The following is a 25,372-nucleotide window of genomic DNA, read 5'->3' on the forward strand; positions in this document are numbered from 1 at the left end:
TTTTTATTTATTTTTGGATTTTTTTATTTTTATATATTTATTTGTATCACTAATTTATTACTTAAAAAACATATTTTATATTGTATCCATTTAATTTATTAATTATAAGATATACCAATTTTGAATTCTGAATATTGTTAGAAATTCTGAAATATATAAAACATGATTTATTTTATATTTAATAGATAGAAATAGTTATTTTTATAAATTTATATAAATAATTAATTATTTTAATTTTTATCTTATTTATTTATTTGTAGAATTTATTATAAAAAAGATAAATAAAAGTCAATTCTTTGTGATATTAAGTATTGTTTAGTTTATTTTTTGAAATTAAATTCATATATTATAGAAAGAGACATGGATGTTTATAGACTTAGTTTGTTTTTATAACATTTAAATTATATGATGAAGCTTACTAGCTTTATAAAAGGTTCAAGCTACAAGCATACTCCAAATTGCTAATCATACTTCTATTACATTTATACACACAATCAAGGCCTTTGATTGGCTATTCTAAATTTCATGTTCTTTGTCCTCGCATGGATCCAAGTTCTCTCTTCTTTGTTTTGGTGCAAGTCCTGAACCTCCTCTCCCTCTTACTTGTCCTAGCAGTGGTATTAGGAAGTTGAGGGAGAAGCCTAAGAGATGTGCCGGGACAAAGAAAAGGAAATTGGAATTTTCACTAAGATAAGGAGAGAAGGAGGTTTGAGAGCCATTCTAGGACAAGGAAGAGAAGGACAAGGTTTAAGAACTACATTAGGACAAGAAAGAGGAGGTTTGAAGCAACCAATTAGAAGCCTTGAGTGTGCATATAGACATAATAGATGTTTGCATGGTAATTTTGGATTATGCTTATAGTCTAAACTTTATTAAACATCATAGTAAAGAAATTATTTATCACTTATTTAATTACTTAGTTAATAATCAAAAAATATAGATAAATATTAAATTACATAATTATAATATAATGCAAATGGTAGAATTTTTAACACAAACTATCATTTCGATTTTGTTTTTTAATTTAATAAGGCATATAAACTTCTTTTTTTTTACTTTTTTTACTTTTTTTCTAAATATATTTATTATAACATTGACCAATTTTGATCTACTATCTAATGTGATTTAAATTTAAAAAATTGTTCTAAAGTGGTGTTTTAAAATTAATTATACAAGTTGAATCCTAACAATCTTTTTTATTGCTGAGACTATTAGTATTGTTTTGAGTTTGATGTTAATGATTGTTTTTGTTTGTGGTCAAATGCCACGTTCAAAACTGAGAAAGCACACAATGTTCATGAAAAAATGTATGCAGTTACTTAGGTTTTTCGTTCCAAAAGATATAAACTATTTCCAACTTGGAAATCCTCATGCTTAAAAACAGGACTAAAATTAAGTCTTAGCTGAAACGTTTGAACACAGATAAATATATGTATGTATGTATGTGTGTGTGTGTTTCAGAGCAGGCTCAGAGACGAGTCATCTTTGACTGGGATTGTGCTGATGGGCGGCAAAACCATTGCCAATCAAAACCAGGGGCAACGATTTCATTATAAGCGTTGAAATTTACCGACAGCGAGGTGTATACACATCCACTGCAGCCTCTGAAATGGGACAGATCCAGACTTTGGAACTGTCGGTGAGTGATCTGCCCAGCAGCAAGGATTATGCACCCGGAGCCCCCATGAAGCATCTGCAGCAAATAAAAACTACACTTCAAGTCCTGTTCTCGCTGCCGCCTGTGCATTAGAGAAGTCTCGCTTTCTTCATGATTCTGCAGAATTCTGACTCGCTGATTTCTCCATCACCTGTACACACAAGTGCACATTTGTATGGACCTCAAGCTGTGCCAGAATGAAAAATGAGATGGGTCATCCTTGTGGAGAAGTGGTTCAGTTTCGCCTATAAATGTGTGAGACCTTACCATCGCAATCGGCTTCATCAATCATCTCCTGAAGCTCTTCGTCCGTCATGTTCTCGCCCAGCTCCTTGGCAACATGCTTCAAGTTTTTGAATGAGATCTTACCCTGAAGGACAGCATCGTGTTTAAAACCGCAGTCATTTGTTTCCCGCGTCAGTAATAAACTACAGTTGAGATTTGGTGTCCACATGTATACCCACACTGATAATAACCGGTTCCCAATGTATGATTCGTGATTGAATATTCGAAAATCTCTTCTCGAACGATTTTACGTTTACGAGACATCTTCCAGGGTGATCTAAAACCGTCGAATGATCTGTTGATTCTACTCAGATTGTTCAAATTCAACGTGGGGCTCACAGGTGGCAACTCTGATTCGAGTAAATGGACAGCTGAACTAAATTTCAGATCTACCAAGGAAGTGCTTCAGTCATTCAAGATACTCACTGTTCCATCAACGTCGAAGAGTCGAAAAGCTTTCACAATTTCCTCTTTAGGATCCCGCTCCCCCAATTTTTCCGTCATCATTTGCAAAAATTCCTCAAAATTAATTGTGTCACTTTCATTTCTTTCAATGTCAGTTATCATCGTCTTGATTTCCTGCAAAATACATTGTCGCGCAACAACGCAGATGAGCCAGATGCTTGCTTAACTTCATTCGGTTCTTCCAAGTCTCTGCCCTGATTTCTGGAAGTCGCTCAAGTAAAGTACGAATACGAGCAGCAGTAGCGCAGAGTCTACATCAACAGATGTGTTATTCAAGTTGAGCAGATTAATGATCTTCGAAAGTAGAAAACTAATTCAAAGCATTCAAAGCAGAAACAGACCTCTTTCTTCGGATCAAATCCAAGAGCTCTGTCACATGCAATGAGCTAATTAGTATCTCGTGTTGAGCAACACTCAACGACTCCTTTTTCTCATAAAATTCCTGTGTTACGGAACTCTTTCCGTGGTTTTCCATACATATAATAACGCACCAAGATCAATATGAACATTGGTGTATTCATGTGCAGTTAATCACCTCATGGCCACCTTCAGATCCTTTGCATCAATTGTTCCTGAAAAACAAAAAAAAAATCGTGTCAGTTGACACAAAAGCTCGACATATTCCTCCACTATCTTCATCACCATTAGATAGACTGTTTCATGAAATCTTCATCAACTGGAATAATTTCATGAAGCTTACCAGAGCCTGCTGTGTCGAAGAGGTCAAAGGCTTCTCGAATTTCTTGTTTCAGATCTTCAGTAATATCCTGGGACCAACTTTTGTTCTTATCCCTCCTAGCTGTTCCCAGGCCTTTGCGGAAACTCTGCATTACGCAGGCAACTCCCGGATAACACAGCACATTACTCATCTCAAACAAGAGGTCAATGGGGTCCCAGGAGGTGTAGGCATCATTTTAAAAGGGAAAACCATAATAATGCTCTCATGCCGTAAAAGCATTTGGCTGAAAAGCACATTGTCCAAAGTTGACATGCACGTGCTTTTGAAGTAGACTTAAAACTCACAATAAATTCAATGATTCTCAGTATTCATCCTGCGAATCGTTCCAGCAGACAAAAACGTCATTCCACTCAATGGTAGCAAGGACCGCATTAATACAAACGATATAGAATTTTCTTCCTGAATATACTTCGAACCAAACGCCATCGGCCTCTCGATGACAAAAACGAAGTCTGTGTTGAAACCCCCGACAAATCAGTAAGTCTGTCGTGGCATCAGAGCACTGAAGATTCCCATAACGTCGAATGCATATGCTGTGCTCACAAGACGACTTGTTTTAGCGATGAAAATTGTTTCCGGACTAGAACGGACATCATTGCCAACCAAAGGCAGACAATGCTAAGGCAATACAAGTACTGCGAAGAGATCTCGCGAGATATACTTACAGTATCAAAGGTGATTGGTCTTAACTTTCGCCTATCTTTACCTGAGGATGTAGAACATGGTTCATCAAACCTTGAACTCATGCCATTGAACCTCATCGTAAGTGGATCCTTACATCTGCCAGAACTCCTACCATAACTTGCCGGGAATAGGCCATTCAGCTTCTCGGAGCTTTTGCGAGAGCTCTCTGAAGAAAGGTCACTGGCACTATGATGATCCACACGGCCATCTCCTACGCAAGAAGCATGATCCTTTCTACAACTACATGCAGCATGCTCAAAAGGAACCGCAGTATTGCACCCTCTACTTATATGAGTACTTCCGTCTTTGTCACAAACGCACACAACTTTAACGCAGCACTGGGGTGTGAGGCCATTTCCAACAGCACCAGAAATGGACCGGGCTTGTTGCTTACCAAGTGGCATGCATCGATGCAATTCGGTATTTCGAAAATCAGGTATATCAGCTGAGAGTGTTAACGAGAACACTGGCAAGTTTTCATTCGTACCACTGGCTGCGACATCAAGAGGCCCATCCTCACACAAGTCGCTGTTACCCACGGATGATAGGCAGGTGCAATTACATGGGTGAGATGAATCATCAACAGAGAAGGGTGCGTTCACTGCACCAACAGATGCATTGCCATCCTTGCTGAATGTGGAAGGTATTTTAGCCAAGGATGTCTCGGCATCTGAGTACAAATTGCACCAACACTGTCCAGAGAGCCTTTGCGGAGGCACACCCCCATCAGAGTTGCCGAATCCACCGGTTTTGGTTTCACTATTTACACTAGTGAGGTTGAGTGCAAGCATCTCGTCGCCACCAATTGGATGCACGTCCTGCTGAAGAGACGCTCGAAAAGTAGAATTTGGTAAACCAAAGTTACTCACACCATCTTCCACGGTGTTAGCGCCACCACCATTGGGAGTTCGAGGGTGGGAAGGCACCTCCTCATCTGAGTTTTTATTGCCGGAACAATACACTTCCACACGGGGGCACGTATTACTCCCACCATGTAACAGCAATCGCTCATGTTGAACCTCACGACCACAATTTTGAACCTCCTCATTGGATTTCAAAGGACCGTTGCCATTACCACCATTCGAGGACATATCCCGGCCAATGGGCCTCCTAGGGTTGAAATTGTTACGGGGAGCAAGGGGGTACGCTCTCAGAACATAAGCCCCAAGCACCAATGTGAGTAGATGCGACTACCGCAGCATTCACATCACAACAATTCCTGCGACGCAACCATGGAGCAGTGAAACTGTGTCAAGGATTTTCGTCGCAGCGGTCACCGACTGCAATATCAACCACCTCCAGCAATCTATAACGTAATGCTACACATCGGCAATCCGAAAGGGTACCAGGACCAAACTCATGCGGCTGCTCTAATTCCACTAACTACAGAGAAATTTTGCTTTGCATACACAATATGATATCAAACCCATCAGCGACTCAAGTCATCACGAAACCCCAAACGAAAAAAAAAAAAAAAAACAACCTACTCCCACTCTCACAAGCTTTTGCAACGTCAACCAGAATCCAAACCCCCGCTTCCCACTCATCCCTGCTTTTCCTATCACTCATTCCGTCTGCAACCCGTAAATGCCATACAAAACATGCATGCAATCTGACTTTGCAGCTCCCTAACACAAGCGCAGAGTCTCTCGGCTTCCCGAGCACATCGAATTGAAGAAACCCAAAAAGATTTGTGGTTCACGAGCACTGCAGCGATCGTTTGAAGCAATCGAAAAAGGAAGAGTATAGAATCCTGTCGGTGCCACATTGGAACCGAGGGAGTCGGTGGTGACGGTCAAACCCTCCCGCTTCTGTACCCGTGGAAAAAGCGCCGCGGCCACCAGTCCCAGTCGGTGTCGCCGGTTTCTGCGTAACGGCCCACGAACGAAACTGAATCGTTCGTCAGTGGCCGATTCGTCCGTTCTGCCTGACTAATGCACCGAATCCACCGACACTTTGGAGAGATGGCTGATAAATGGATGGTGCCCGCAATTAGAATAATAAATGTCATTTCTTCTCGACTTTAATGACCATGTCGTTTTAATCGTAAAAACAGATAATGATTAATACTAAATTTTAATATATATATATATATATAAGTATTTTATATATTTTATATATTTTATAAATTTAAATTTAAAATATTTTTTATAAAGTATAAAATTTAATATTTAAAAAATAATTATATCTAATAAATATTATAACATTAAAATTCTTTCAAGATTTTAACAACTACTATTTAAAGAAATTTTAAATTTTAAATATTTATATTTTATATTTTTATTATATACAAGCTAAGACTTTTTCTTGTAACATTAAATTATATATATATATATATATATATTTTTTAAAATTTTATTAATAAATTTTTAGTATAAAAGACGTTCTATTAGATTTTAATTTTAATCATATTCTAAATCAAAAGATAGAGATAATATTATATGTTAAATTTGAATTATAAATTATAAATTTTAAAAAATCAGTTAACTACAATAAATTTTATTTGTAATATCTTTACTAAATTTTTAACAGAATTTTCTATTAGTAGTTTTTAGAAGATATTTTATTTTATTTTATTCCAATGATATATATATATATATATAGAGAGAGAGAGAGAGAGAGAGAGATAAATAGATATTTATTTAGTTATTTACTAAAATAGATTGATTATATTGCAATAGTATTAAGGACATAAATCTATTTAAATTTTTGAAAAAATAATATACTCTTGGCTCATTCTAAAGAAGAAAGTAAATAAAGAAGAAATAAATAAATATTAGAGAAGAAATTGAAATGGCTATTGTCAAATATAAATAAACTAAAGACTTTCAATCCAAGATTAGAATACAAGAAATATGGTGTAAGATTGATGATGGTCTCATTTTTTTATTTATATATATTAACTACCAAAAAAAGTTTTGCAAGAGCTTTCTAAACATTACAAGACTTATGGCCCAAATTTTAAGCTATAAGTTCCTTCCAACATATATTTTTAAGAATAGAAAATTGGTACAAGAAGGTTGAATGAAGACATGGCATATTTACAAGAATCTAAAGATATAATTTATATCTACAAAACTTCCTCAAATTTTCTTAAAGAATCATATTGTTTATAAAATATATTTATATTTATTTCTATTTGAATCTATTTATTATAGTAATGTGGGCATTTGTTTCACTTGATGCAAGTTATTGTTTATTAATAACTTTCATTGAAACTAGTCAAATCTTCTTTGAAATATGAACTTGTGTTTTAATGCAAAGTCTTTAGTTATAAATGATATTAAGGTTCTAATATTTAAAAGAGCTATAGTTGAAAATTCACAATTTAAAGGTTTAATGGTTGTACAAAACTTAAATCAAGGTGTAGAATTTTATTACAGCATGAGATTTGAATTTCATAGTTGCAATCTATAATAGGTTAAATTACAAGGTCTTTTTTGCAATTTGACATCTTTAGTTTTCAATTTTTTTTGTATTTGAGTTTGTACGCTAATGCTTAGATTAATTCAATTTAATACAATAATCTTATACATTATAACTTAATTTTTCACAATGTAAGTAAATATTTTTACTACTATTTAATTTTTTTATTGGTGCTAATAACTTGAATTGAATTGTTTGAATGTGCATAGATTCTGATCTTGATATGTAATTTTCCAAACTTTTTGAAGTTGTTGTAATTGCTTGGTTTTTATTCTTAAAGCTTACTAAAGCAATAATCACATGCAATTCCTTGAGTAAAAGTTGATTTGATAAAACTACTCTTGACATTATTAAAAATAAATATTTAATATTATTTTTCAAGTCATTCAAAATTAATTGATGAGAGCCTTATCATTCAAATTAACATTGCAAATAAATTATTGGAATTTTACAACATAAATAATAGTTGAACATGACCCTTGTTGTAAATATTGGATTTTATTTTTACCAAGTGTTTTTATTGTTCTTTCCAAATGCAAGATTTTTAGAATTTACTTATAAAGTTAGTCTACTTGTACTTCTTTTTCATAAGCTCACAACTTCTTGAGACAAACACTAGACTTTATTCTTGTCTTCTACTGTAGATGTAGCAATAGTAGAGTTACATGATTAAGATTTAAAATATAAACAAATTTAAAGTAATTTTTATAATACTTATAATAAAAAAAAATTAATTTTAAAATTAAATTTTCTTTTGTTCTAAACCTACTAAATTTTCTTGGAAACTCAACAATTTTGTAATAGTGAAAAGTTAGATTTGCTTGAGATGCTTATAAATAAGACTAGCTTCCAACTTTTGTTATATATGCTTATTCTTCTTACAATAACTAGTTATTACAAAACCACCTTAATATTTATCATTTATATCATATTTATCAATCTTAAATTATTCATAGTATCTTACATAGATTATGTAATTGATTTTTTTTTTTTTGTTTATACTTCTTACAATGTATCTGTACTTAAGCTTTCAAGTCAATAGTACCAAAATGCAACAAGTTGTACATATCATGGGTTATCAAATAAATAAGATATTATCTGGCAAGACAAGGAGTATTTGCATATCATGCAAACTTGGCCAGGGTTATCATTAATTCCTTCAATTTCATTCACTTGGACTTCAATCTGCACAAATCGCCAACTTATTGGTTGCAAATTTTTGGAGTTGATAATCGAACTTCGACAACTATAGGTGTAGTGGTTACTTCGATAGAGGAATACTATTCAGTTCACTTTTTGTTTATGTTACTTTGTGAAATTAAAACATTTCGAAGTAGTTGGCAAATTCATTGTAGTTGTCAACAAGTCCTAAGCAGTGAAGTAACCCTGCTCTTCAATGCTCATTTAGTAGGTGATGCTTGCAATCCAGTACTATTCACATTTTCACCCATCAATTTCTGATTCATAGCTGTTCATGGCTTTATGTGACGTATGTTATCCATGCCTCTAAAATCTTACAAACTTTAATGTACACCTTTCAATGTGAGTGTCGTGGTGTATTTGACCTATCATAACAACACCGACGCGTAACATAATTTCTTGAAAGCTAACAATATTTTCTAAAATACAGATACTAACTTTTTAGTTGTACAAAATGGTTTCAAATCCAAATTCTTAGTTCCAAATCAAAAGCGTGCATCCAGCCTTCATTACTATGGAGGCAGACCATCTCATATAAGTTTCAAATTTCTGCCCATACATGCCTACACTTGGATTGGCACACTGGCACAGTGCCGCTCCGAATTAAGTTCATCTATCAAACCATGAAGCCCAAGTGCTGATGCAGCACCACATCAGAAACACTAGAAAGGCAATAATAATGACCTCTATCTGATAATGGGAGGAGCAACATGACTTAGCCACACTACAGTACCAAAGGTGATTATGAATAACTCGTCACCTTAATTCTGCTGGTCATGGAGGAGCATCAAGCTAGAGAGCTTCTTCTAGTGAACAGTTCAAGATACTGCTACTCTACTTCTGATCAAGGAGCAGGTGCATAGGCCTTAGGTTTAGGCTTAACTTCTGCCTCATTTACACTCCGCACAAAAATAGCATCAGGTTCGTGCCTGCACAGTGTCAACCATTAAATATAAGCCTTTCAACACACCCAAGTACCAAGCAAAAACATGGATGGTCATGAGGAAGGACAATAAGCTACTGAATGGAGCCCTCAACTTATAACAAATTCATACTCATGCTATGGACAAGAAACAAAAGCGAAGCGAGTTCCAGTTACTACTGCCTCCAAATTCGAATACATTCCACTGCATAACGTTCTGAGATGAACTAATTAAGTTCAAAACAAAACAACAGACTTACGGTTTATCACCCTCCTCGTATGTGTAACTGGATGCAACAGCTAGGAGGCGCCCATCTCTGCTAAAAGATAGTGCAGCAACACTAGTCGGATATCTTGAGTACTGCATAAATGCACGACAGTACGTGAAAGAATTAATATTAACCAATTGAATGCTCGAGCACAGGACTAGGGGCACTAGGTAAAACAGTAATCCTATCCCAATTTCAATTCAGACGAAACATGGCAACTTTGGTACAAGTAATTTCAGAGCGTTTCGACTACACTTTGAGCAAACAAAGGTGGGTTCCTTGTCTCGTTTCAACACCGTTCGTGAAATACCTGATATAGGCGCTTCTTGTTATTACCGTCCCAAACATTGACAAACCCATCGCAACCGCCTGTTGCGAACGTGCCATAGCTGCATCAAATGTAGAACAAATTCAATTGAGGGTTCTGAGTCTAGATACGATCATGACTCAATTCATAAGCTTTAACTTTTGTTTTAGAGCACTCCAATGGCCTTTACTAAAGATGATCTGGATGGTAACTAAAACGACAGCATTGATATAATCAATTCAAGAGCAGCACACACATGTTCACTTTGATCAAGGTAACTCACATTGGATGAAAAGCGATGGCATTCACTGGGTAGACTGTATCTCGACCAGCCTCTGACTTCCGATGGCATTTGAAAGCATACCTGCATCCGATGCAAGCAGCAAGGCTTAGGACTAGTTGAATCAAAGAGGTTCATCACCATGAACCATGCCCCAAAAAAGAGAACAGAGGGAAAGTAAATGCTCACTTCTTTGCTTGACCCGCATCAGACATATCAAAGAACTCCATAGCAACCCGGCCTTCTACGGAACTGAGAGCATAACCTGCCATGCCATATTGCACCACAAGTATAAACCCATGGCCCGAAAACAGAATAGCTTGGCCAATCCTGCAAGCATCTCATATATACTCTCGGAGACCTTCGATCCACACTCCAAAAAAGATTCGAATGAATAATCTGACACAGAGAAAATTTGAAAAGAGGTAGACATAGTCATGCATGTTTACACCGACATTGCCATCAGTCTGAGTGAATGTTTCTAAAGGGTTGAAACGCATGCCTGTGCCATTCGGATAACAACGCACGCAACGAGTTTGATACTTTAAGGACGATTCGCGGATCTGTTCAGCTTGTTGCATATGGCGCAAGTCATACACTGTAATGTGTCGGCCTGCAGTGGCCACCACAAGTCGGTGCCCGACCAGGGACATACTATACACCCGTTCAGGTTGTGAATAAGTACCAACCCCTTTACCTCCTCTTGGATCCCAACAACGCACCGTCTTGTCCCAGCTTCCAGTTACCACATGTCCTACAACGATGCAGACACCAAACATAATCTCAATGAGCTTTGACAGGAGTAGTCGAACAGTATAATCAAAACTCTGACCAATTGATGGTTAATACAAAAATGAAGGACTACTTGCGGTAACATAGACCAGACGTTAATGAACTCCAAACGAGCTTCAAGAAATGTAGCAAGACGCCGATTGTTCTACTCACCAGTAGCGTGCGAATACTCCACGCACCTCACAGGAGCGTCGTGCGTTCCCAAAAGATCCTCGCTGCCTGTATTGAAATCATATCTGGAAAAATTTGCACATGTGAAAATATATATATATATATCCTAAACAAAAACCGGTAGAGTCTGAAACAACTCGTAATACTTGCTACTTGCTACTTATTACTGTATAAAAAAATTCAACCCTAACTTCACTTGTGACGCACACTCGTCATGTTATCGCCGTGTTGCATTGAACTAAAAATCAATGCCTTGACGACAGGAGCATTCAATCACCTCACTAATATTCTCACTTCCAAGCAATGATTGAACGCTACACATTTAAGAACTGATAGGATCAATGTGCCCACAGCACTAACTTCCGTCCAGGATGAGAGACAAAGTTTAGAAAAGGTTTTGCACGATGAAAGTTTGAAGGGAACCCACATTGGAGGCAACTCATATTGTAAACGAATGAAGAAGAAGAAGGAAGGCAGTGAGGAAAGAAAAGAAAAGAAAAGAAAAGAAAAAAACAGAATGCAGAAAACAAAGACCCATATAGGGTATAAAAAACAAAAAACAAAAAAACAAAGGGGATAGGAATCCAATAAGAACGAGAACCTACCGATAGACGGTATGGTCAGCGGAAGCGCTGAAGCCAGAGGAGTCGTCATGGAAGCAGCAATCGAGAACAGCAGCGCGGTGGGCGAATTGACCCTTGAGGACATTAGCAGAGGCGTCGTAGAGGCGCACCTTGGCATCCCAGGAGGACACAAGAAGGTGGTCACTGAAATTCGAGAAGCGGAGATTAGAGATTCCATCCGAGGGCGGCGACGAGAGCTCCCGCCCTAGTGCTACATGTGCCGATTGCGAACCAAGCGGTGCTTGTACATGCTGCTGCTGCTGCTGTTGTTGATGTTGGAGTGGCGGCAGCGGAGGTGGTGGTGCCACTCCTCCTCCCCCCCCCGTCCCTCCGATCATTCTTCCTCCTCCTCCTCCTCCTCCAATCCCTCCCTCGCCACACCCAGTCTCTCTCGCTGTCTTTCTCGATGCTCGCCTGAGTTGGCTGTTCCGTGGAAGTAGTACAAGCAAAAGGGGGCTGGAGAAACGTCCGTTTCGAATACCCACAGAAGAGGGGGCTCGCACACACACACCGTGAATCGAAAGAGATGTATGAATGACTGTGTAAGTGTGACTCGAAAGAAATGGAGGGAAGGAACGAACGAAAGAATGGGCCTGCGCAGAAGAAGAAGCCGCGGCGGCAACCTCGGATGTTCCGTTGTCCTCGGTTGTTGCTCCCCCCTCCCTCGTTCATACACCCCCCCCCCCCCCGATTTCTATTGCATTTCATGACGCATGCCTCATTCGTTCACAAGCAAGAAAGGAAGGAAGGAAGAATGAATGAATGAGTGAGTGAGCACTCTCTTTTGCCTTGGCCCCCAGAATTATATGTATGATTTTGGAAGCTTGTGTATGTGGTTTTCAACAGCTTACAGTACGCGATGAAATAAAATGCTAAACACACACACACACACACACACACACACATATATATATATATATATGTAAAGACATGAAAGTCAAAAAGTCATTTTTACACGAAAATAAATATTTGTTACTCCTAGCCTCCATTGTTCAATATTCATTCAAACACAAACATTCAAATTATTGTTTCGAGAATGATATGTGTATCTTAAACAATATCTTTACTTTAGCAATCGGTACATTCAAATTTTGTATTGAATTGGATTGGATGTATTTCAAATCCCCATTAAAACGTTTTTTATTTCTTTATTTTTTTATTATAGAAATAATAAGGAATAAGTCATAAAGTTGGATTTCATACGACATAAAAGTCATTTTGAAAATCAAAGTTGTTGTAAAACATACATGTATGCTGGTAAATAAAATTCTTTAAGAATTTTTTTTTATGCTGAATTTTTTCAATCCATCTCTATTTGAATTCATATTGTTACCCATCTAGAACTCTTAGGAATCAAACATAACATGTGCATTTTAAAATATTTGAATTTTACATGAAAATTGTTCATCCTGAATTATTGATATTATGTGTGATTTGTATCCTAATTTATAATATTAAGAAGTTCAGTGTATTACCTATGTTCATTGTAATTTTATTTTTTATTTTACTAACATTCTTTGAATAAAAATGGATAAAATTGGCAACAACAACAAACCTTAAAATACACACAATAACTATCTTTATATTTTGTTGTTTTAATTAACTTATACTATAAACTTGATTACTTGCAACGTTGAGGTTCCTTACTTAAATAGGAGAGTTAATGATTGTTACTTAATTGAATATTACAAAAAAAATCCGTATCAAATATTATTATTTTTCCCCTCTTTGATATGAAATTGCAAAAATCTTCTTGATTTCACCCTCACTTCAAAATTAAATCTCTGATGTTCATAAATTGACGTTTTGTTTGTAATTTTTTCTTCCAATTTTTTAACAAAGATAATTCTACTATACTTAATTTTGTGTAAGCTTATTTCAAATAATATTTCCTTGTGTAAAAAAAAAAAAAACTTATTGATAATAAAATTGAATTGAATTATATCTTTCAAGTGTAGAATGCAACATGGACGAACTTAAAACTATAACTTTCATTTTATGTTTTATAACATATCATCTTTTATAGTATGAAGTTTAAAAATGGTATCGAATGGTTTTAGATTTCAAAGAAACTCACAAAGAATAATGTTACCAAATTAAAAAAATATCAGTATTCTATGAAATTTAGAAGATAAAGAGGATTGTTTATTTCTTTACATCAAAAAAAAATTTAGTTTTGCATAGTACTTTTATTCAATATTTTTATTATAAATAGATAAAATAACTAATAATAATCGGAATCCATATTAAATAATCACAAATCATTAAAATGAAATTAATTTGGATATTATATAAGCATAGATATATGCTATTTAATTTAAATTTAGAATATAAATTGCTTAGATAGTAGCTATAACAGTTTAAATCAAAATTTAGTATCTTATATTGAAGTACATATATCATATCAACACCAATTTTTATTAGAAAAGAATACAAAGTTGAGAACATTTATCTATTATTTATTTATTTATTTGATGTTTGAGAATTTTATGAAGTAATATATAAAGCTTTGATTATTTGAAGTTTTGAAAAATTGTGCATGATTTGTGTTTGTGGATCAAGAGAGGTTTGGCCTCTTATAAAGAGAAATGAACTTAAGGTAGTTGGTTTCAATTAATAAATTGTATTTTTGATGATATTATAAAAAAGGATGCTATGATCATTTGATAATGTTGCAGTGACACACATATCAGGGACATTAGCACTGCTAATAAACAAAATATTATAATAAAAAATAAGTTGCTTCGATTTTTATATTTTTATAATATTATTTATATAGAAATGAAAAATAATTATGCTTAAATTTTAAACACAATGAAGAAAATAATAATTGTAACATATTCAATTTTATTAATAATTCGAATTAATTTTTTACTACTTATAATGGCATGATGCATAAATTTTAATAACAGATTTTAAAAAAATGAAAAATGAAATACCATAATAAGTGTTACAATAGCACATATATATATATATATATATATGTATGTATGTATGTATGTATGTATATGAACTGTGTTAAAGAGTATATGTTGAATTACATGTTCATATTAAAATCATATACATACCTGCAAAATATTAAAAATATGTATAAAGTCATATTGTCAACAACTTTGTTGATAACCTCATTTCATTGACAAATAAAATCAAAATTTATGTGATCAAATAAATCTCAAAAATATACAATCACAATTTTTTATTGTTCCTGAAAGTTATAAATTATTAATTAAAAAAATCAAACATTTCCAACCTTTTACATGTCAAATTGCATCTTATTCCACAATACATGCAACATCATCCTATCGAAATACACCAAATTGTTTTGAGGGTAAAAATTATATGATATATATATATATATATGATATATATATTTAGAAGGGAATATTAATAAGACCCAATTTTTTACTAAATAAATCCACCCACCTTAACCAACATAATAATAAATAAAAATAAAACCTTTAAATTCATTTCTCCACTATTGGATTTGAAGTCAATAAAAATCAACCGCATTCATGATGATTACCATATTCTTCATCAAGGGTGGGTCAATTTAGTAAAAGCATGGGTCTATTTAACATTCCCCTATATATATATATATATATATATATATTTACATACTTTGTCTGAATTAAGATCAAGTTTGTGCAAATGTTAATCCAACATTCATTCCAAACAAGGAAGCAAGCATTCCAGGAATCTCAATCGCGGTACCCACAACGAGAGACCCTCTCCAAACATTTCCCCCGGTGTCAATCGAAGAAATTCTAGCTTCTGTGTGAACGTAATAGACCTAAACGGAATGGAAGCGGGGAGGCCAGGGTTCTGTTCACACTGGGGGAGAGACAATTGGAGCACAAGCTTGATGAACCCCGAGGAAGCCAAGCCAAGGCAAGGCAGACAATCGAGCTGTGCGGCCACACGCCACGATTGCAACGCAGCGTGCTCGAGAGTCGTAAACGAATACTCTCTGCAATCGTGCATTGCTTCTGCTTGGAGCCCCACTTCTTCTTCTGTAGCCCAGGTTTTGCCGCATGCATTTTTTTTTAAAATTTTTTATTCTCTTTTTGGTGATAGTGTGTTCGAGCTTGCGACAAAAAACAGACGAGAGGAGGAGTTTTGAGGCGATGGGAAGCCATTGATGACTCTTGCCTTCCGCTGTCTCATGACTGGATACTGGGCGCCATGAATCTCTCGTTGATTGGTACGTGCTCTTTCTGGGTGATGTGGAGGCAAAAATGTTGGTGTTTCCCTTCCCCCCGTCGTCTCTGTTATTTGTTCATTTATTTTTTGGTACGTGTTTTGGTTTTTTCGAGAAGATTTATTTGCAGTAATTTGAGGGGAAGGGGTGCGTCATCGGACTACATTGCACTTTGCTAGCTTATGGGTTGCGTTGCATTCTGTTCGATTTGGGCATGTTATCGTGGTTTCGTATTCTAATCTTTGATTAAGGTGGCTATGTTGGTGTGGACTGCGAGGGTATTTGAATTTCGGTTTGTGTGGGTTGTTGTGGGGAATGTTTCAACGGGGATGTGTTTGGGTGAAGTTTGTGGGCGAAGATGGGAGGAATCATTTTTCCGTTTTCTTCGAGTCGCGGTTCTGTCTTTTTCGGTGCGGGTATGGACGTTTATGAAATTGTTCTCTAATTTCTCCTCATGGCAACTTAATGCGAAAGGGGGTAGAACAGAGAGTCGTTTTGCAGTCAGGATTTGGTTGAATAGTTCATCTCACTTCGTATTTGGCATTGTTCTTTCTTAGTCAATTGTGTTTTTTTGGTTACTTGTTCACATGACGGTTTTGAATGTCGTTATTTTCCTCGACTCCTAAGTGCTTTAGCGATTTCGTTTCGGAAAGTTTGGTACGTTGAAGTCATTGTTCCTTCACATGATTTTCGTCTAATTTTCCTGCATTGTGAGTTTACCCTTTGATCGTTGTACAGATTGCAATATGTTTGGGGACTCTTTTTCGTTAATGCACTAACTCTAGATAGGAACCTTATGAGGTTAGTGTTATCATGTATTGCATGGATCACTTCACTCAGTCTGCACGGAAGCCAACATTTTTACTTGTTTGCAAGATTTCGTTCATTCACAGTCCTCTTGCCAATAGAGAAGAAGCAACGTTTTAAAAGGAGCAGTCTGGAAATCAGTGCGTAGTGTTGCATGGAAACACTACCTTTAAAGGTTGTGTTTCCATGCAACAACCCTCTGAAAGTCAAAGACCCTTGCACTCATCAGTAATACAACTCACTCACGCAATGGTCGGAACACGAACCCACAGCAACGAACCCCAAACCTAGCAGGAAGAAACGAAACGAGATTTGTCAGCCTAGCGCAATTCGGAACCTTAATATGTGTGTTCACAATGATACCGCTCTAATAACACCTTCTCTCTTTGTGCAACATGTCAAGTCTAAATCGTGAACTTGCACATTCGAGCTTCATTCTTGCTTCTTCTGGTCTCCTAGAACGGATTCATAAGATGTAATCTGATCACATATCTCATCCTTCATATCCTGTACGTTGGGTCTCTAAACTCTGGAAAGAAATTTTTGAGAACATAAATTTAGACCATTAGGCTTGCCCTTAACAATCCTTGGGGCAACCAATTGAGGGATGTCACCTAGCTCATTCAAAGTATTTAGTGAGTTGCTTCATAGCGATTCTCTTATGAACTGTGCGGATTTATGGAGGACCTTTCGTCCATCTACCTCATGTAGCTCTTTGAGTGCTGACATGTTTGTATATGCAGATCCATTTCAAAGCGACTTTCCAGAAGTTATAGAAGAGTACTTGGAACACGGAGTCACTAAGTGCATTGCATTCAATCGAAGAGGAACGCTTCTTGCAGGTTGTACTTATTTATTACTCTTCCACCTCTGCCGCTACTTGTTAGATGATTGATTTATTTTTTTAACTATTATGTTTCGGTCAGTATACTTAACAGCTATAATATATAATTTTTTTTTATGAGGTTTGTGATACTTATGTCTAATTAGGTGTTGTTTTTAGGCTCTTTTTTGTGAAACCCTAGTTCCTCAATGCGTTGTATTGGGTACTTTATTCACTACGTATTTACTCTACAATGTTGTTGTTATTGTTTAGCTGGATGCAATGATGGATCGTGCACCATTTGGGATTTTGACACTCGAGGCGTCGCAAAGGAGCTTCGTGAAAAAGAAGTTGCTTCCCCCATCACAAGCGTGAGTTGGTCAAAGTGTGGCCATCGTCTTCTCTCTGCTGCCACCGATAAAACTCTATCACTTTGGGATGTTGGGAAGGGCCTCAAAATTGGCTCGGTCATCTTACAACAGTCGGCACTTCATGCGCGACTTTACCCGGGAACTAAGCGGCCATCTGTGTGCTTGGCCTGTCCAATGTCTGGCGCGCCAATACTGGTAAACTTTGAAACGGGTATGTTTCAACAGTTGCATTGTTGTTCATGCTCTCGACTTGCTGTACCACAAGCTAAGACATATGTTTCGACAACTAGAAAATTCGGCTCATTAATTTGAATTGTTAGTTGACATGTGTCGAATAACATCAATCGTATTTAAGAGCTAGAAAGCCGACAATTTGAGACTCTGGGAGTAGTTTGGACGATATGAAGTCTGCAAACTAGCAGAATACGTAGGTTAATTTGTTAATGTCTTGGTTGAGTTTCTTTTGTCTACGTTTAGACGGCTCTTTAGGTGTGTGATCTGAATGTCTCTTTTAATAAATGAACCGATCTACGTGAGTAGGTAACTGATGAGGCACCCTGTAGGGCTTCGAAACCTGTGAAAATGGTGTAATTGCTGAATTTCTTCTGGTTTTTTACATCTGAAGTTGATAGTTTTCTGTGAACATGTATTGCTTTACACTCAGAATGTTCACTTGTCATACAGGGGAGATACATGCGCTTCCTGTGTTAGTCTCTTCAGGTGATGGGGAAAATGGTGTTTCGCATGCTCGTGGTGGTAAATTTGGGGATGCGAGTGCACCTTATTCCCCTTCAGCAGCTAGTTTTAATAAGAAAGGAGACCTTATATATGTTGGAAATTTCAAGGGAGAGATATTGGTGATTGACACAGAAACAAGACAAACCCGTACAGTTGTGCAGGCAAGCAGTCCGTCTCCCCATTAGCTTCATTGTGTCTCTACACGCATTAGCGTTTTCCGGCCTCACCTTTTATTTAACATTGTAACATTTTAATTATTTGTTTATCCATATCAGTGTTTTGCTTATAATCATACTTTGAAGTCAATACTGACATGATTAAAGTGGTAACATCAATCCCATCTTGGCAGTCTTCTTGTCTTTACATTTTACCAAGTACATATGTGCTGCCCCATGGATGCTTGGAGTGTGCTCAATGTGTAAATAGCCGTTTTTTGGTTGATCAACAAATTTTATTTAGTTAGTGTCCTTGATAGGTCATACTTTTCATTAACAAGTTCAGTTTGGAACAATAGGCCTATGATAACATGTTTGTCGTTGTAAGTGTGGGTGATTTTTGTACTTGAATCGTGGGTTCTTACGTGACTCTAACCTTTCTGAAATTTGTGGCTCACATTTTGACTACAAATATGGCCAACTGTTTGGCGCAGGTTCCAGGAAACGCTGCAATTAGACAGATTGTGTTCAGCCGCAACGGCCAGTTCCTTCTTACGAATTCTACAGACCGTATCTTGAGAGTGTTTGAGAACCTTCTGCCAAGAGATGGTGCCGCCAAAGCTCTGGCATCTTTAATTGATCAGAAAGAACAAGGAGCCACTATGTCTCGAGATGTTCCATGTCTCAAGTTCACAAAAGATTTTCAAGATGCTGTAAATAAGATGCACTGGAAGGCCGCTTGTTTCAACGGGGATGGTGAGTGTGTGGTTGGAGCCTCAGCTAACAAAGGAGAGCATAAAATCCACATTTGGAACAGGTTATTGCAAATCTACCTCAATCTTGGATATATAATGCAACAGTATCAGTGACTTCGCTTTCTGTGTTTCAATTTGCTCGGAACCATTCCGCTAATCACAGTACAGCTTCTCACACTGGTTCATGGTCGAGTGCTAAGCCGTGACCTCTATTGACTCACTCTTGCAGTTTCAAACAGTCATCAATTACTCTTAACCTCTTGGCCAAACCTAGGATCTGATAGCTGCATTATAAGTCCAGGTTTGATGTAGAAACTAAATGATTAATGGCTACTTAGTTGAAGCATTGAGCTCCACTAACTACCAAAGTCTCATCTGTACCAGGAATTTTGGGCAACTGGCTCGCATATTGGAAGGTCAGAAGGAAGGACTGGCTGATTTAGCTTGGCACCCAACTCGTCCAGTAGTTGCCTCAGTGTCTATGTCAGGGATAATATACATATGGGCTAAAGATTATACTGAGAATTGGAGTGCGTTTGCACCTGACTTCAAAGAGCTGGAAGAAAACGAGGAGTATGTAGAGCGAGAAGATGAATTTGACATAATGCCCGAGACTGACAAGGTAGGGTCTCAGCCCTGTTATTTCACGATTTGATTAATGCCACATACATATATTTTTATTCATGAAGTATACTGTGATTCTGCGGAGTTTCACACATGTCTTCTTTGATGTAGGTCAAGCCAACACGGGTGGATGAAGATGCTGATGTGGATATAATGACAACGGAGAAGGTGGCTGCATTCAGCGACAGTGATGAATCTGAGGATGGGCTTTACTTTTTGCCGACAGTACCAGATCGTGATGCTTCCCCTCCACGTCCTCCGTCTTCTCCTGTGGCTTCTCCTAACACGGCATCTGTTCCAAAGGTGGATGGTAGTATGACACCATCAAATTCTGCAGGTTCTCAAGACTCGGATACCGAACCAGATGGTCAGAATACAGAACAAAACTCTGAGGGTCAGATGAACTATACCTCTGGACTCCCTTCTGTTGATTTACATAGCTTCTGTGTCTATGGATAAGTAGAAAATCATTGAGGTCAGCGACCCGTGCTGAGGCAACTATACCTGTAAGCGTAACTTTAGTATCACTGTTTCAGTTTCATCACATAGGTTGCAAATCCTCGTGAGATTGACATATCAGCAGAATTTAAGTAGTTATTGATAAACCGTTTTTCGAAGATAAACATCTAGTATTGTGAAACGAGCATGTACTATTGTTCTTCATTATCATCCACTTTCTTGATCCTCTGATTCTGTTGTGCTCTTTGAGCTATCCTTTTTCATGCATAAGTTGCCTTATTTTCTTCAGTTGTTTACTCGTATCATCTTGTTATCATACATACAGATGATGAGGTTGGTGCCAACGGCCGCATCAAGCGCAGGCGAAAGTTGTCAAAGAAAGCAGCAGAGCTTCAAGCAGAGAGAGGCCGTAAAGTCTCAGTCAAGAAGTCTGGTTCGAAGTTGGGAAAAGGTGAAGCCAAAGGTTCGGTGTCAGTTCCCAGCAAACTTATTTTTACTGATATAAATGGAGGACCTTCAAGTGTCACCCCTAAATTGAAGAAACATATGTTGCAAGATCCTCGAGGATATGCTGATGACGAGGTACTTCTACTCTCTTTGTTCATTCCTTACGTCAATAATCAGGTCTGCAGTTCACGTTAGTGATTACCTCTCAAAGTCTGCATTTTTTACAGTGTAATCCAGCTATAGAATGCTTATCTTCAGGTATAGATGCATATTTGCTCGTTTCAAAAACACAAATTGCTGATATTCAAATGTAATGGGTGTTCGTTCAAAGCAGGAGCTTTCGATTCCGAAGAAGAATATCAAGCGCGTGCAACGGCTGAAACCCGTTGCATCATTATCACACAACAATGACACAAGTTCAGCTTATGGATCTCCATCCATGTAATATATGTCACAATTGATCAGTTTGGGTGGAATCCTGTAATGACGGCCTCTCTAGTTACCTCTCGTTCAGCTGTGACTCATAAAACGAACACTCTGTAGCTTGCCGCGCCAATTTTAAACTCTGGTATTCTTGTGTGACGAAAATTCTCTTTGATGATTTATTGAACTCGTTTGTTTCTTCCATTCCATTTGCTCACCATATTTTTTTGTTGTGAGAGATTCATGTGGAAATGTTTAGAACCATTTCATTGCGCAAGTTCTCAACTGACGAGGTGTCGTTTTACGCTCATATTTGCTGTCATTTTAGGGGGTTGTAGTCCTTCACAGAACCTGTCTCCAAAGGCTTTTGGGTTACATTTCTGTCCGGAAGCCTTTGTATGCAAAAGGTTTCTGTTGCACTGCACGGATTTAAACTTAAAGAATTTGGAATTGATTCATGTGAATGATATAGACGAGGGAGGTTAGAAATCTTGAAGTGGTGGGTTGATCCACCGACAACCCCAAACCTTACTCAAGCCGAAGTCCAACTCTGGAATAAACAATCAGTCGTACATCTGATGTTACAGAACCTCGAATGATTCCTGTAGTCGGTTAATGGATTTGCCTACTTCTGGAAGAGTTTCAACGTAAAGCATATTTTGTATCAGGTGGACACTCTGGTAACAGACCTGAATGAATGAATGAATACATATATGTGTATATATATAAATATATATATATATATATATATATTCTTGAAAGTTATCATTTGGCTGACAATATTTTGGTTTCTTAATTTCCACAACTTCAATAACTAAAATATTGCATGTCCAAGCATTAATATTGTAACACTGAAGCACCAAAAACATGAAAGAATCAATTATGTCCAATATTATTGTTTTGACTAGAAATATGTTAATTTAGTTGATATTGTATGTATAATTTAGAAACCATTAAATGTTTTTAGCTGAGGATAATAAAATTGAAATATATTTGATGGCTTCTTTAAATTCTTAATTTGATACAAAGGGCTTGTCATTTAAAAGTGTAACATTTATTTTATTAAATAACTAAGATGATTAAATAAATTTCTCTCTTGGAAGATAGAGTATTATAATATTATTGTTTAATCATTTTATAATTCATTAAATAACTTAAACAATCACATTACTCAAATAAATAGAAGAAAATTAAAACATTTTATGTTGTTAAAATGTTTTTTTTATTAACCATCATCAAAACTTCTCAAATAAGGATTAGATCTACAAATGTCATCAGATTTAAGACCCTATCACTAAAGCTTTTTACAAGTTTTATGGCTTTCAATAGACCTCAAAATAGTTTTTAAATAGCTAATATATATAAGCAAAGCTAAAATCATCCTAAGTTATATTGATGCTTCTTAAATTGGTTTGTTATATCTATTCATAATTCTTCTACATTCTTAATACCTTAGAAATAAAACTCTTTTAATTATTATTTTTATCATTTTAAGAAATGTATGTATTGATTGTCTTTTGACACATCTATGTAAAATCATAAATTTAAAAATCCAAAAAGATTAACAATTATAATATAGAATCTTAATATCTTTTGGACAAAAAAATTATTATTTTTTAAACAAGAACATATATGCAATCCAAAACTTTTGATAATATTGTTTTGAATTTATAATATTTTTATTGAGTAATATTTCAAAAAAAATCTTTAATAATAAAAGTGGATTTTCTTTTTTTATAATTTTTGAAATGACAAGTTTTAATAGTAAGTTATTTAAGTGTGTTTTTGGCAAACTTTGAATTTTTTAATTAAAAAAATAATGTGATTTATATAACAACCAACAAGTCTTGGATATTACAACAAACAAATTTTTTTTGAGTTTGTATATATCATACAATTTTAACAACCAATAATTCATGTCAAATAGAATGATGATGCATTCATTAACCAATTTTTTCACAAATCACAATATGGTATGACAAAATTGCTTTTTAATTTATCAAATTCTTAATCAATTAGCAAAGTCACTTTATTTTGCTATTTAATGAAACAACCAACTTTTTGAGTTTTATTATTAAAATTATAATGGTGCCTCAATACTTTTGCTATTTTGCTATTTTGCAACAGTTGTATATATTCTTTAAAGTATGCAATTAAAACAAAAAGATATATATCATGGATATACAACAAACTATGACAAGAGTCATTTATTGGAACATTGTAGAATCTTCTATAACCCTATAGATATTTATACAATTGTTTAAAGATCCTTTAAAATCTTTAGAATCTTTTAGAAAGATTTATAATTATCAAGAAATTTCTAAGAATCTTCTGCAATCTTTTAGAAGCTTCTTTAGACATCTTAGATATTTCTTAGTTATTTACAAACTTTTTAATGATTTTTTTTACTTCTAAGAAATTACACAATCCTAAGAACCTTTATAGAAGCTTCTTTAGAATCTAGTTGCCATACAATAATTAAAGTATTAAGATAATGAGCATTTCAATCTTACTAAGAAAAGTTTTTGAGCAATCCAAGTGTGGTCTTGATTTTAGTTGTATATCTAGTCTTATTTCTAATCTAATATCAAGTATTTCTTTTACTTCTTTTTATTTTAGTTCTTTGTCTGTGCATTATCAATAATACATATAAATCAATGAAACACAATTTAACTCTCTTATATTTTTTTTTAAAAAAATCTTTAGTATTGTGAAGATGATATGTGTTCATATTATGAAGAATCTAAATTTATTGTTTAATATTGTTTAAAGGAGAAATATAAGTACAAGATAAAAAACATAATTTCAAAAAGATACGATTTATTAAAAATCAAGATTTCCCTACTAGAATTGAAACCAGGTAACTTAATTCTTGGTTTAAAAAATAAGAAATAAAATAATTTTAATCTCATTTTCTATGTATTAGAATTGTTATTTATTTAAAATCTAAAATTTATATAGTTTCTATCTTTGTTTCAGATTCCAAGATTCAGACTTTATATTTAATGGTAATCATTTAATGTTGAATATTAAAATACCTTTTATATAAAAGTCAATAAAATACATAAAACTTGTAAATTACAAATTTTTGTTTATTTAAAAGATTATGTACAAATTCTTCATAGTTGATTTAATCATATTTGGTTATTTTTTAAAAAATAGTATTAAGTATTATAAAATATCTAAATAATCCTACTATTTCAAAAAAATTGTGGTGAGAAAAATATAATCTTTAAATAGATTAGGAATCAGATAGTTGTAATTTCTTATTAAATTTTACACTCAAAATAATTAATTTAATTTTTAATTTGACACCACCATCACCACCAAATACATTTAAATTTCCCTTAACAAATCTGTTATCACCAAAACACAGATAATCACTTGTTCTGAAAACCCACAAATCATGTCAAGCTCCATGCATGACAGTAAATAGAAACCTTAACATCCAAGATGACACACCATGGAAAAGAGAAAGGAGATAGAGAGGGGGGAAAATAAAAATAAAGCAAAGTAAAAAATAAACAACAACAACAACAGAATGTGGTGGAAGTGTAGAAAGGGAACACAATTACACAGAGAGAGAGAGAGAGAGAGAGAGAGAGAGAGAGATTGACGTGTGAGCGATACAGCGCTACAGCAGCAGCACCCCGTGAGCCAGCCCCTCTCAGAAGGAACGAAGAAGAAGAAAAGAGAAGAAAATAAAAGTCCCTTTTCACCCTCTTCCTCCTCGCCCACGTTTGTTTGTGGGT

The 25,372-nt window shown here is 35.4% G+C and overlaps 3 protein-coding genes across 6 annotated transcripts; 1 reads left to right on the top strand and 2 right to left on the bottom strand.

Moving 5' to 3' along the window:
* Window positions 1-1,109: 1,109 nt before the first annotated feature.
* LOC112289366 (uncharacterized) lies at window positions 1,110-5,649 on the bottom strand. Of its 3 annotated transcripts, none has more exons than XM_073537534.2 (8): window positions 5,448-5,649; window positions 3,812-5,049; window positions 3,108-3,231; window positions 2,943-2,979; window positions 2,749-2,776; window positions 2,369-2,521; window positions 1,925-2,027; window positions 1,110-1,808 (listed from the first exon to the last, which is right to left on the bottom strand). In XM_073537534.2, the coding sequence occupies exons 2-8, from the start codon at window positions 4,919-4,921 to the stop codon at window positions 1,747-1,749; spliced, it is 1,617 nt and encodes a 538-aa protein (XP_073393635.1). In that variant the 5' UTR covers window positions 4,922-5,049; window positions 5,448-5,649; the 3' UTR covers window positions 1,110-1,746. The 3 variants fall into 3 exon arrangements, with proteins under 3 accessions (XP_073393635.1, XP_024390292.1, XP_024390291.1); XM_024534524.3 differs by having other exon boundaries at window positions 5,318-5,649; XM_024534523.3 differs by having other exon boundaries at window positions 5,314-5,649.
* Window positions 5,650-8,914: 3,265 nt separating this feature from the next.
* Window positions 8,915-12,484, bottom strand: LOC112289830 (mitotic checkpoint protein BUB3.2). The gene is made up of 8 exons (XM_024535464.3): window positions 11,803-12,484; window positions 11,180-11,262; window positions 10,737-10,988; window positions 10,424-10,499; window positions 10,238-10,318; window positions 9,958-10,036; window positions 9,639-9,739; window positions 8,915-9,385 (listed from the first exon to the last, which is right to left on the bottom strand). Exons 1-8 carry the CDS (start codon window positions 12,156-12,158, stop codon window positions 9,301-9,303), a joined length of 1,113 nt encoding a protein of 370 aa, XP_024391232.1. The 5' UTR covers window positions 12,159-12,484; the 3' UTR covers window positions 8,915-9,300.
* Window positions 12,485-15,705: 3,221 nt separating this feature from the next.
* Window positions 15,706-21,824, top strand: LOC112289829 (protein RBL). 2 transcript variants are annotated; one of them, XM_024535461.2, is made up of 9 exons: window positions 15,706-16,021; window positions 17,569-17,667; window positions 17,922-18,230; window positions 18,704-18,918; window positions 19,407-19,729; window positions 20,052-20,289; window positions 20,403-20,685; window positions 21,076-21,332; window positions 21,529-21,824. In XM_024535461.2, exons 1-9 carry the CDS (start codon window positions 16,003-16,005, stop codon window positions 21,640-21,642), a joined length of 1,857 nt encoding a protein of 618 aa, XP_024391229.1. In that variant the 5' UTR covers window positions 15,706-16,002; the 3' UTR covers window positions 21,643-21,824. The 2 variants fall into 2 exon arrangements, with proteins under 2 accessions (XP_024391229.1, XP_024391231.1); XM_024535463.2 differs by having other exon boundaries at window positions 21,532-21,824.
* Window positions 21,825-25,372: the final 3,548 nt, after the last annotated feature.

Source organism: Physcomitrium patens, chromosome 12 (assembly GCF_059467195.1).
Source record: "Physcomitrium patens ecotype Gransden chromosome 12, ASM5946719v1, whole genome shotgun sequence".
NCBI lineage: Eukaryota > Viridiplantae > Streptophyta > Bryopsida > Funariales > Funariaceae > Physcomitrium > Physcomitrium patens.

What these genes read in the sequence shown, in the direction of transcription:
- LOC112289829 (XM_024535461.2), top strand. An exon ending in AAGAGGAACGCTTCTTGCAG is followed by an intron (nt 17,668 to 17,921) that starts GTTGTACTTATT and finishes GTTATTGTTTAG; the next exon opens with CTGGATGCAATGATGGATCG. An exon ending in TACAGAACAAAACTCTGAGG is followed by an intron (nt 20,686 to 21,075) that starts GTCAGATGAACT and finishes TCATACATACAG; the next exon opens with ATGATGAGGTTGGTGCCAAC.
- LOC112289366 (XM_073537534.2), bottom strand. Translation starts at nt 4,921, where the DNA reads ATGTCCTCGAATGGTGGTAATGGCAACGGTCCTTTGAAATCCAATGAG. An exon ending in GACCAATCACCTTTGATACT is followed by an intron (nt 3,232 to 3,811) that starts GTAAGTATATCT and finishes TGCGTAATGCAG; the next exon opens with AGTTTCCGCAAAGGCCTGGG. An exon ending in TGATGAAGCCGATTGCGATG is followed by an intron (nt 1,809 to 1,924) that starts GTAAGGTCTCAC and finishes TTGTGTGTACAG; the next exon opens with GTGATGGAGAAATCAGCGAG.
- LOC112289830 (XM_024535464.3), bottom strand. Translation starts at nt 12,158, where the DNA reads ATGATCGGAGGGACGGGGGGGGGAGGAGGAGTGGCACCACCACCTCCG. An exon ending in GATGCGGGTCAAGCAAAGAA is followed by an intron (nt 10,319 to 10,423) that starts GTGAGCATTTAC and finishes CATCGGATGCAG; the next exon opens with GTATGCTTTCAAATGCCATC. An exon ending in GCCATCGCTTTTCATCCAAT is followed by an intron (nt 10,037 to 10,237) that starts GTGAGTTACCTT and finishes CATTTGATGCAG; the next exon opens with CTATGGCACGTTCGCAACAG.